Source organism: Gigantopelta aegis, chromosome 3 (genome assembly GCF_016097555.1).
Source record: "Gigantopelta aegis isolate Gae_Host chromosome 3, Gae_host_genome, whole genome shotgun sequence".
NCBI lineage: Eukaryota > Metazoa > Mollusca > Gastropoda > Neomphalida > Peltospiridae > Gigantopelta > Gigantopelta aegis.
The window spans coordinates 35597816-35611122 of record NC_054701.1 but is presented as its reverse complement, the minus strand read 5'-3'; the positions used below and the strand labels follow the sequence as shown (position 1 = coordinate 35611122).

The following is a 13307-nucleotide window of genomic DNA, read 5'->3' as shown; positions in this document are numbered from 1 at the left end:
CCCATAATGTATTTTTTTTTTTACAACAGCGCATTATGTCAGTAAACTGAATGAACGAATGAATGAATGAAAGATGTTTTTTTACACACCTGTTGGTGAGAACACCATGGGTTATTTTTGATAACACATGGTTGTTAACACATATACGTATATCCTTTGATCTTGTTGACAAGTTACACATGGTGGAAACCTATATAAACTATTATAGGATATATGTGTCACTGTGTGTGCATATTCAATGTGTTTCTGATTCATTAGTAGCCCAAAGCATAAGCGTACAAGGCACGGGGACAGGGTGGGGGGGGGGGGAGGCAACTGCCCCCCTTACGTTGGAGCAAAAACTCAAATTCGGGCAAACATCATACAGTTTTTTCAGGCAAAATGTGCTGAGACCTTTTTACCATGTATTTCCATCATTATACCCTCAAAATTAGCGATTCCCAGTCTGGAGCTCCACGCGGTAAGACGTGTTTGTTTCGCGTGTGCACACTGCACGTGCTTTCGTGTGCTCGACTTGGGGGTCCTTCATTTCGTTGTTTTTGTCAGCGAAATGAAGTTTTGTACTGGGATGTATGCGGCCATTGGAACTGATTGAACGCTGGAACGCTTCTCGTTTCGACAGCCTGCACCACCAGGTTGGATTCTTTTTTAGCGAGATTCCTTGCCTCCACGTCATTTCTCCGTTTGACTGTCGACTTGGGTTTTTTCGTGACTCGTATGACGGCCATTCTGCAGAACACCACGGTTGTTCGCGTTTAGTCTCTCTACATGTCCGAGCCTGTCCTAGCAGCACTGGAAGATTGACCGCCCCACTCTAAGAAGAAATAGGAAGCGGGGTCGGTCCCTACTACTCTTTTTCTAGGCTTTACCTTGTTTTATAGTGATACCATCTCGTATCCTCCGGAGTCGGGCCCGTCCGCACCACTATACCAAACCATGACGACTGGACTATACCCTAGTCTGATACTCTCTCTCGTTCAGACGGATCCGGCTTCTCAAGATGTTTATTTCAGCACAGCACTACACCTTCAACGTCTATCGACTGTCAATCTAGGGGTTTTCTTGACGGGATGCAACCCATCTCGTCCCTTTAAGCTGTGCACCCAAACGGCCTTAACGAGGCCACTCGCGTGGACATATCGATCGGACTTTAAACTTTTAGATCTGCGTTCAAACTTTTATGTAGAAATTACTTCTTTATTTTTAAATATTATTAAATAGTCCGATCCTCTCTTCATTCTCTTATTTAATTTTGGACTGTCCTTCTAAAATGCTCCAAATTATATAAATATTCGGCCGAGCAGTCAATTCTTTTTATTTTTGGCTTGTAACCTTTTTATTTATTTTATTTATTCTTTTAACTTTTTTACATATTGCTATTTTCAAAATTCTGCCCATTTTCACCCCCCCACCTCCATCCCGAGTCAGGCCACCGATGTTATCGGAGATCGGACTCGGGATGGGCGTTTTCGAAACCCTAGTGGTATATGGCCACGTTAAACTAGTTATCATCATCAAAATTAGCTGTAATCCATGTAAAATGCGCAGTGATTCGTTTGCAAACCTCTATAACCGTTTGGTACTAACGCTAATATGAATACACGTTTTTATCCAGATTCGGGCATTTTCGTTTAATTCGGGCAAAAGCCAGTCTGACCCCCCCCCCCCCCCCCCCCTCCCCCTAGAAAATTGGGAGCTCGAACGCCTATGGCCCAAACTGAATTTGGTCTTCCTCTAACTTCTTACTTGACGAAAAAAATATATACTGGAAAATAAAATGAAGTTTGACATGGTACGTACACACACTAGGAAGGAAGGAAGGAAGGAAGGAAGGAAGGAAATGCTTTATTTAACGACGCACTCAACATATTTTATTTACGGTTATATGGAGTCGGACATATAGTTAAGGACCACACAGATGTTGAGGGAGGAAACCCGCTGTCGCCACTTCATGGGCTACTCTTTTCGATTGGCAGCAAGGGATCTTTTATATGCACCATCCCATAGACAGGATAGCACATACCACGGTCTTTGATGTACCAGTCGTGGTGCACTGGCTGGAGCGAGAAATAGTCCAATGGGCCCACCGACGGGAATCGATCCCAAACCGACCGCGCATCAAGCGAGCTCTTCACCACTGGGCTACGTCTCGCCCCTACAAACGCTAGGAATACCAGAAACACATTTAATATACAGCCACTAGAACTTTATGCAGAACATATATTTAATCTGCAATTAGAGTTGTTAAAAAGTCTAATTTAATCGGCAACATCTTAAACATTAAAGCCATTTCAGGACAGTCCCTTTAATATCTTTATCTAAGTTTAAGGAAGGAAGGAAATGTTTTATTTAACGACGCACTCAACACATGTTATTTACGGTAATATGGCGTCGGACATATGGTTAAGGACCACACATATATTAAGGGAGGAAACCCGCTGTCGCCACTTCATGGACTACTCTTTTTCGATTAGCATCAAGGGATCTTTTATATGTACACAACCCTACAGACAGGATAGTACATACAACAGTGGTGCATTGGGTAGAGCAAGAAATAGCCTAATGGGCCTACAGACGGGGATCGATCCTAGACCGACCACGCATCAGGCAAGAGGTTTACTACTAGGCTACGTTCCGCCCAAAAGTGTCACGTAACTTCAACTTAGGAATGGAAATTTTAGAGGTCAGTCCGATATCTGCCCAACCCATTATAACCCGCATGCATGGTTCCCATTTCCGTGCACAGCCGCTATTGCCATGACCGATTTTGACTTCTTTGCACCACCGCGGCAACGTCTCTTTGGGGTTTCGGTACTGCGAAATATGAGTCACACATTCAACGTACTCTTTGTATTACGTACTTTTGTTACAGTATATATTATGCCTTTTGTAATAATAACATTTCCATATTCACTTTTTATGTTTGTATTCATACATTATACATCCAATAATTAACATAATAAGGTAGTCATACAAACGGATATATAGCGGATTAACGACTGTTCAACAAACCTATTTCTGTTTGCAAATAAAAGCTGAACACTTGAAATGGCCAGTTTATAAATGGACGTCAATTAAAAGTTCGTGAGAATATATTCAAGATCGTGTACTCGGATCACACTGACATGGTACGCATCACGTTCGGTGCGTGATTTAGGTCAGTCGGTTGAGTGATTGCTTGAGGTGCTTGCGTCGCAGGATTTAACCACCTCGGTGGATCTATTCAACTGATAGGGTGTTTTTTTCGTTCCAACCAGTGCACCACAGCTGGCCAAAGTCCGTGATATGTGATTTCCTGTCTGTGGGAAAATGCATATAAAAGATCACTTTCTGCATTAGGAAAAATGTAGAGGGTTTCCTTTGATGACAACGAGTCAGAATTACTAAATGTTTGACATCCAATAGCCGATGATTAATTAATCAATGTGCTCCAGTGGTGTCGTTAAACTAAACAAACGTTTTATGTTTGCATCACGTTTGGAGAACCGAAACAGAGACGGAATAGGAGGAGAAAACCGACTACGCCAGTGGCAGTTGTGGGAGGGAGTGTGGGGGGGGGGGGGGGGGGAGTCTCGGTGGAGAGGGGAAGCCATTGGCTAAATTCACCAAACAGGAAGGTGGCAAAAAAATATAGGGTGCACACCTATATTTTCTGGGGAACATGCGGTAAACAACTGGATGCTTAAAACATCCTTTGAGAAAAAAGTTGCTATTTTGTCTGTGTCCGTCTCCGTCTGTCTGTGACTGTGTGTCTGCCTCTCTGTTACTTGAGTACAGTATGCTTTTTATAATTTCCACGAGTGGTTTCTTCTATCTCTCTCTATCTTTCTGTATGTCTCTCTCTCTCTGTCTGTCACGCTCTCTCACTCTCTCTCTTTGTGTGTGTGTGTCTGTGGCTGTCTGTCTCTCTCGTGCTGAGGTGTCGTTAAACATTGATTCATTCTCTCTCTCTCTCTCTCTCTCTCTCTCTCTCTCTCTCTCTCTCTCTCTCTCTCTCTCTCTCTCTCTCTCTCTCTCTCTCTCTCTGTATGTACACGTATATAAATGCACTTATATATACATTGTGTACATATAGTCAAACTTCGATCTGTGTGTCTGTGTCTGTCTCTCTCGTGCTGGGGTGTCGTTAAACATTCATTCATTCTCTCTCTCTCTCTCTCTCTCTCTCTCTCTCTCTCTCTCTCTCTCTCTCTCTCTATCTATCTATCTCTCTCTCTTTCTCTCTCTTTCTCTCTGTATGTACACGTATATAAATGTACTTATATATACATTGTGTACATATATGATATAGTCAAACTTCGATCTCTCGACCTCGATCTGATCCTCTTGTTTAGGTCACACCATAGTTACAGTGTATGAACGGAACTGTATTTATTTTTATTTTTTCAATTTCCCGGAAGCAGTAACTATATTTATCGACGATACCCTGTTAGACACATTCCCTTCATTCACTTTCATAAACTATAAACTAAACAATTCCTTCCAAACTAAATGATCCGTAAAAATGCACAGCAGCTAGAGGAAATGACGTCATTTACAAAAAATCACCTGATTCAAATAATAGTGAATGAACGTTCGCATTCTTACTCGACATAGTATCATTGAAGTTTACACAAACAATACTAGAGGCGTGTTTAAAGGTAAACAAAATAAATTCAGTTATGTATTGTTAAAGTATGCATAAAAATTTAATTATAAGATTTGACCGCAATTATTTTTTGGTTTTCTGTATGACCCTTTACGCGGGGTCATATAGTGTGCACATCGTTTTTTCGGTTTATACTTGCAAGGACCAAAAAATAATTGCGGTCAATTCTTAAATAAATAAATATATATATATATATATATATATATATATATATATATATATACGTTTTCTATTATTTTATTCATCGCTACTGGGTAAACATTATTTTTAAAATCCATTTTGAAATCAGATTATGTACACAGTTTCGAAACGAATGTGTTGTACTTAACATGTATGGATGACATTCGTCATACTGAAGTTGAAAAACAGTGTAAAAATAATATACTAGTAATATACAAGACTTTTGCTAGTTGTTCTGCAAATCTCATTTGTATAGTCACTTGCTGGTAAAAACAAAAACAATTGTATAGTTAACTGGGATCCAATGGTTACGTAGAACTCTCGTTTTGAGTAAACGCAATTAAGCCTTTGTTTTTTTTAAATCTAAACGAAGTTGAAAGGTGAAATATATGCATCGCTGTCTACGTTAAAGGGACTAACGCGTTTGTAGTAATTTTTGGCAGATATGACGTTTTTTAAAAATTATTAAATTGAAAGACCCTCGTTTCTAAACACTACGACGTATTTTTCACAATTAAAGCCGTTTTTATCATTTAAATTAGAAATACTTACATTTTATTATTTACAATATGCATGTGTGAACACCAAAAGTGGTTCTGTTCATCCAGGATTTTGCAATACCCCAAAATGCATTTTTCATAATTCTAAAAACGCACGTTCGTCTGAGAAGTAATGGTTATCTAGACAAGTTCTAGTTATTTTTAGACGGCATTTCTCCGTTTAAACATCACAGACTTTAGCTTCTCTCTGTTGTACCTATATCCAAATGTCTTGAAGGTTTGTAGACTGAAAAAAATCTTAGTGTCCATTTTCACAGGCTGAAACTAGGGTCTCCACCTTTAAAATTACACATTATTTACAATATTTTGCTTTGAATATGAATTTTTTTTATGTAACATTTTTGGCCATAAGATGAATAGGGGAAAGTATGATTGGCGGTTTGGTATAATTTATCTCACGAGTTGTTTAAAAACGTATCTGTCAACAAGAATAGTATCTCAAAGAAACGAATGTAGTATTCAGTATCTTACAGATCTTTATAACTAAAACATTATTGTTTAACGACACCACTAGAGCACATTGATTTATTAATCATCGGCTATTGGATGTCAAACATTTGATAATTCTGACATGTAGTCTTAGAGAGGAAACACGCTACATTATTCCATTTATAGCAAGGGAACCTTTATATGCACCATCCCACAGACATGATAGCAAATACCACGGCCTTTGATGTACCAGTCGTAGTGCACTGGCTAGAATGAGAAATAGCCCAATGGGTCCACCGACGGGAATCGATCCAACACCGACCGCGCATGATGCGAGCACTTTAACACTGGAATACATCCCGCCCATCTTTTAAAAAGGTCTTTTTCAGGGGAAAGTGGCACAGAGAACTGGTTGTAACCAGCCTGTGGCAACGCTTCCAAGCGACCACTTCCATTCAGAACCGTTCACGTTCTCGAGTGCCGAAATCCACACCACGCCGTGTATCTTGTAAACATTGCACTACGTCAACGCACTGTCCCTGTCAGACATTTTAGGGATCAACTGAACCAGACATCAGTGGGAAAGTGCATTTAAAAGATCCCTTGCTGCATGAGGAAAAATGTAGCGGGTTTCCTCTGATGACTACGTTCACAATTACCAAATGTTTAACATCCAATAACCGATGATTAATTAATCAATGTGCTCTAGTGGTGTCGTTAAACAAAAACAAACAAACAAACAGACCTGACAAATATCGGAATCGTGCACGAGCCAACATTGCGCAAGCAGTTAGACTACGTCTTCTCCGGGAGGCGGGACGTAGACCAGTGGTACGGCGCTTTCCTGATGCGCGGTCGGTCTAGGATCGATCCCCATCGGTGGACTCATTGGGCTATTTCTCATTACAGCCAGTGCGTGACGACTGATATATCAAAGGCCGTGGTATGTGCTATCCTGTCTGTGGGATGGGGCATATACAAAAAATCCCTAATGGACAAATGTAGCGGGTTTCCTCTCTAAGATTATATGTCAAAATTACCACATTTTAGTCATCCAATAACTGATGATGAATAAATCAATAATCTCTAGTGGTGTCGTTGAACAAAACATACTTTAACGTCTTCTCCCAGCTTTCGGGCAACAAGTCAAGACTAGGGTAGACATCACAGTCGCCGGACACGTGATGGATAGCGGAGGGTACTATTCACAGACCAATTTAGGTTTGCCCTGCTGTTCAACGACGCCAGAATCCTTGCCTATTGTCGTCAAGGTGAGATATTTGTAGATACCAACGTCAAACCGATTCAGATATAAGCCTAGCGGTGGAACATTGATGGTGTGGAGTGGACTTTATGTGCACTATAAGGACTCCCCTGAATGTCATCCCTGGAAACTTGACAAGTACCAGGTATTGGGACGAGATTTTGCAGCCTTTGGTCCTTTCGTTACTTCGTCTATTGGTTTTGATAAGACAGCAATGCCAGACCCCACCGTGACAGGGCTGTAACATATCTCCCCACACAAAATGGTGTCTGACGTCAAATGGTGTCTAACATATGGATTGTGGCAGGATTTAGCTCAGTCGATTGAGTGCTCATTTGAGGTGCTTAATTAGCAGGATCGAACCAGCTCGGTGGATCCATTCAACTAGTTGGGATTTTCTCGTTCCAACCCGTGTACCACAACTAGTCACATGCCGTCGCATGTGCTTTTCTGTCTGTGATAAATATAAAATATCCCTTGCTGCATTAGGAAAAATGTAGCGGGTTTCCTCTGATGACTACGAGTCAGAATTACTAAATGTTTGACATCCAATAGCCGATGATTAATTCATCAATGTGCTCTAGTGGTGTCGTTAAACAACAACAACAACAAAATAATAAAAAACAACATATGGATTGGCTAGCATTCTCCCCAGATTTGTCACCTATTCAACGAATTTGGGACGAGTTGGGCACTCGATTGACAGACACTCATAGCCAGCAGATGTTCCAGAATTGGGACAATTCCTCCAGGCGGAGTGACAGGCTATATCCTAGGAGTTCTTTCGAGGTCAGATCGACAGTATGCCACGACACAGTGTTGGCCGTATACGAGCGAGAGGTTGCTTCTCTCGTTATTGAAATGGTGGTGTTGTGTGAGACTTTGGGTTTTGACCCCTGGTGGTCTGACATTTTGCTCTCGTGTCTCCAGTGCTGATATCCATGATTTTGGTATAGGGGATTGACTAAACATTATTGCAGTGGATTTTGTGCTAATCAAAGTACTGTATGGTAAAACTGACAAAACATTAACTTTTATGTCTCTTAATTTGTTTTGTATAAATAAGTTTAGTTCAGAATTAACATTTTATAATGATATAATCAACAGTATCAGTAAATGTATGATATCGCATATCAAAATAGCAGCACGAGTTGTGTTCTTTCTGTTCCAAAATTTTAATATTTTGAAAACAAATTATAAATTGTTTAATTAAATTAATAGCTAAACTATTTTATTCACTTGACAAAGCAAAATTAAAATCGACCAAGTTACAGATAAATTCTTACACATAACAAGTGACTATGCAAGCAAATTTTACAGTAACGATTAAATGCGCAAGGATCGGCAAATCTCAGGTACATCTAATTCTTGGTTATTTGTTATATTTGGACATCAAGCAATTATAAAATATATATTTATAAATACAAACGTAACGGATATAAGCACAGCTTGTAAAATATTGATTTTAATTATACTTTTATCGCGGGTGAATTTAAAATTTCAAATGGCATTTTCGTACTGATCTGCACACATAATTGATAAGACAAGACAAGACTTTATTTACACTAGGGCTACAACAAGTGTGAAACTATTATTTTTCAAACTCTAAATGGTATTTCATTACAATAATAAATCAGTTATATCATTAATCGGTTCACTATAGCACATGGAACAAATAGCAATTGAGGTATATACAATCACAACTTCCACAAACTAGACAGTTCCGTTCACACACTGTGATAGATTATATAAAAGGTCAGCGTTAACTTCGGACTATAATAATCTCGACCTGGTAATTTTGACCCGGTAATCTCGGCCCGTATCTAATTGTTACTGAATGCATAGAAATATCACTGCTTTTATCAGTTACAACTACTAGCTCCCTATTATTTTTCGGCGGACCGTTCAAAAGGCGCCCAAATTCCTTCATTAAAACTGCGCGACCTGTCATTTTGGCTTAATCCTACGGGAGTTTCAGAATTCCATAGCACCAAAACTATCTCCGCCCGCTAGCGACACCGGTCGGGCTGCTGGTGCTCTCTTGCACCTGCCAGTGCGGGCGGTTCCCTCTCCTACCCACCCCAACCCCTTTTCTGTCCTGGGCAGAGCAGGCGGCTAAGGCCGGCACATGTGCCCATGACAGGCGTGCGCTACAACAGCTTGTTCTGAATATGCACGTAAAACCCTCTGACCTGACCTGACCTAGAAATATAAATAAAACGTGTGTATGGCACGTGAAGGGCAGCTTGTGCCAAGCTTACTAGTATTAGTCTATGTACCTATATGTACAGTTGTCATATATATTGCCTATAATGTAAGGCCATGCTTAATTCAATAGATATGTTGTTTTCGAATGTAATCTGTAATCAGACGGTGATTGGTGTCATGCTTAACTGAGTAGATTTGACGTATCCTAATTTAATCACTTACTAGTAAGCCTCGATCTAATGTTGTTGGTTTTTTTGGTGTGTTTTTTTTGTAATCAAAAGTTGATTCCTAAAAACATACGCATCTTCGATTTGTCTCCTGTATTTTAATATTGCACTTCGAAAACTCGAAGTGTATGGATCGACCAAGCTATCGTTGCTGGTAGTATTGTAAAGAAGAATGAATGGTCAGCCAAGTGAAGAGCGGGTGTCTCTGATGGTCTGGACTGTCGAGGATTCGGGTTTTTAAACACACGATAATAGATCTCCAACTAAGCGGAACGAAATGATCCTAGATGTGTGTTGGTTTTTGCACATGATTGAGGAACTCGTTGCGTAAAACATAAACCACGGACACAGTCTGGTTACCGACAAAGAAATGTAGTTAGTGCTGTTTGTTTTTGTTTAACGTTTTTATTGTGAATTTTGTATCATGACTTTTTCTTTTTAAAATATATTATCTCATTATCTCAAGCCCCCTTGCTACTTTAACGAGGTGACAGAACACAGAAGGATTTTCTATTCGTATGTATATATATATATATATATATATATATATATATATATATATATATATATATATATATATATTTCCTTTTCGTATTCGTTACAGGTTCCAAAGTGATGAAGGCACAATGGCGGTTGGATATTTTCTCGGAAAGAGGACTTTAGTGTTTGTATTACTGTCGATGTATCTTCTGACACTTTACTTCATTCATGGATACTACAGCATGTTAACTTACAACAGGCATCGGCGGGAACCGTTTGAGCGTGTCCTACAAGACAAGGAAGACATGACATCATTCAGTTGTTCGAAGCTTGTTGCACACCTAAAGAAGCAAAGTCTAATGCACACTGATGCCGTCTTACTGCACAGGCTCGCGAAATGCAAAATCAACATTAGGAATGTTAACCCCACTGACGGCATTCACAGGACTCACTTGGACAAGAACAGGAAACGCAACATCGATAACATTAGAGACAGCTTTTCAAGAAAACACTTACATAGGGAAAGTAAAACTGACAATGAGAAGAACATGGTTAACAATAGAAACAAGTTCACAAGAAAGCAACTACAGCACACGAACTGTATATGCAATAAGAAAACGGATAAAGCGCCTTTGCTGGTTCTGTTCTCAACATGGTCTGACAATATGAGTGGACGCATCAGAGACAACACCTGCTACAACTGGAGATCCTTGAGACCTCTGGTCCAGCCTGTCCTCTTCACGAACAGTTCCTCGGCTAGAAGAGAGTGTGAGAAAAACGGCTGGTCCGTGCTTCCTTTGAGACAGACAGCCGCTGGAGGTGCCCCTGTCCTCAAGGTTATGTTCGCTGAAGTCTTGAGAAGGTTTAATTCGACAATATACGGCTTTTCCAACGGAGACATTCTGTTTGGAGAGAACCTTCTGAAAACACTGGTGGCCGTCGAAGAGACATTTGGCGCTGAAAAACGTCCCCTTCTTCTTATAGGCACCAGAACCAACGTGGTAAATGTCACTTCACCAGAAGCCTCTTCGTTTAGCAATCTTCAGGTTGCGTCCAAGAAGAGGGGGAAGTTGTTCATACATCAGTCGCAGGATTATTTCATCACCAACAAGGCCTTTCCGTGGTCTGACATCCCCGGAGTAGTGGTAGGGAGAAGAGGCTATGATAACTGGATAGTAATAAATTCCATCCTAAAACAACATACAGTTATAGACGCAACAGAAACCATTCTTGCAGTTCATCAGACGACACGCAAGGGCATTTACGAAGGACATTCACGACCTTATCCAGATTACAATACAAAACTCCTTGCTCGATATCACAAGACCATTCGTTATGTAGCGGGGTCTACGCGCTGTGCTGGGATAATAACGAAATACTCGGTGAAGGGTAACATTTTTGCTTTGAAAAGAAATAGTGTGCCAAAGTTTTGTAAAAATCCTTATCCTTAATTTTCATGCTTAACATTCGTTTCATGCTTAACATTCGTTTTATAATAATAATAATAATAATAATAATAATAATAATAATAATAATAATAATAGAAGAAGTTTGTTTGGTTTGTTTAACGATACCACTAAATCACATTGATTTATTAATCATCGGCTATTGGATGTCAAACATTTGGTAATTTTGACATATAGTCTTGGATAGAAAACCCAGTACAATTTTTATTAGTAATAAGGGATCTTAATAATAGGAAACCCTGTACAATTTTTTTTTTAGTAATAAGGGATCTTTTATATGCACCATCCCATAGACAGGATAGCGCATACCACGGCCTTTGATATACCAGTCGTGGTTCACTAGTTGGAAAGAGAAACAGCCGAATGGGCCTACCGACGGGGATCGATCCCAAACCGACCGCGCATCAAGCGAACGCTTTACCAGTGGGCTACAACAACAATAATAATAATAATAATAACAATAATAATAATAATAAAAAAAAAAAAAAAAATATATATATATAATAATAATGTCTTTTGTTGCCTTCTATATAGCATTTTAATCAAATAGTGGATACAACTGGTTCAGTTACAATGGAGACCAACAGCATACCCGGAATTCATAAATAGTTCACATTTTAAAATATTTCAAGACATTAAACAGATGTATGAAGATAACCGGTACAAAATGATTTAACTTGTTTAAGATCAATATGCAACTGACATTTTCGAATGATCAACTGTGCAAAGTAAACATTTTCTAATTAATAACACTAATTAGTATAAGTGAATACTCGCACTCAAACTATTAAACAAAATGCACACACATTTTGAGTTTGAGTTTAATAACATAACATCAAATTCCTCAAAATATATTGGATTTTTTGTTAACAAATAACTATGCAAGGTATTACTGGTTTTTGTTTTGTTTGTTAGCTGTTTGGATATTAAGAGTGTCAACAAGGATTCCGGGTGGTTTTACAAAGGGAGATAATACATCAAGACCGACATGAGTTAGTTATATTTGTAATGTGTTTTCATTTAAAGCGGCATTCCCTGGAATATTTTTATTATTTAAGCATATAGAACAGACAATCCAATTACGTTTAGTGCATATATGACGCCGCGCTCCGCATTATTTAAGACAAAGGGTGTGTATGCAAGAAACCGTTTTAATTTTTTAATTTATGTTGTCTGAAACATATCCCAGATTGTTACCTCAGGACATACCAACGATTAAAGTGAACACCAGATACAATAATATCTCTAAAATGTTACCAGTATCAGCTCCAAGGTATATGTCAAGGGCGTAGAATGGCACAGATAGAACCTATAGCATTTACTACCTATCCAATATACACCAAAAATGCGCCGCTCCGCACCCAGCACAGACCAAAGAGAGAGAGAGAGAGAGAGAGAGAGAGAGAGAGAGAGAGAGAGAGAGAGAGAGAGAGAGAGAGAGAGAGAGAGAGAGAGAGAGAGAGAGAGAGAGAGAGAGAGAGAGAGAGAGAGAGATATGAAAAAACCCAACAACAAAAAATTTGTCACATTTAGATTAATAAGGACACAAGTAAAGTTATGTTTCCGTTATATCTATTGAGTGTGTCTCATCAACAGATTAAGGGTGATAATTGGGGATATACTTATCCCTAAAGTTTTAATTTTACTTTAATTTTTAATTCTCACCCACTCCCCTCTTTAGGGCACTGGATGTATATAACGTTTTAAAGTATATTGTATGACAGTTTGTACAGACCTATAGACATTTTCCACAATCCAATTTATTACATTAGAACATTGTGTGGAATAGGGGCGGATCGAACTACTTCGGTGGATCCATTGGGATTTTTAGGTATCTGATTGGGA

The 13307-nt window shown here is 39.2% G+C and overlaps 1 protein-coding gene across 1 annotated transcript; it reads left to right on the top strand.

The window, feature by feature from the left end:
* The first annotated feature begins 4575 nt into the window (after window positions 1-4575).
* On the top strand, window positions 4576-11447 carry LOC121367948. The gene is made up of 2 exons (XM_041492418.1): window positions 4576-4640; window positions 10121-11447. The coding sequence occupies exon 2, from the start codon at window positions 10143-10145 to the stop codon at window positions 11445-11447; it is 1305 nt and encodes a 434-aa protein (XP_041348352.1). The 5' UTR covers window positions 4576-4640; window positions 10121-10142.
* The last annotated feature ends 1860 nt before the right edge of the window (window positions 11448-13307 follow it).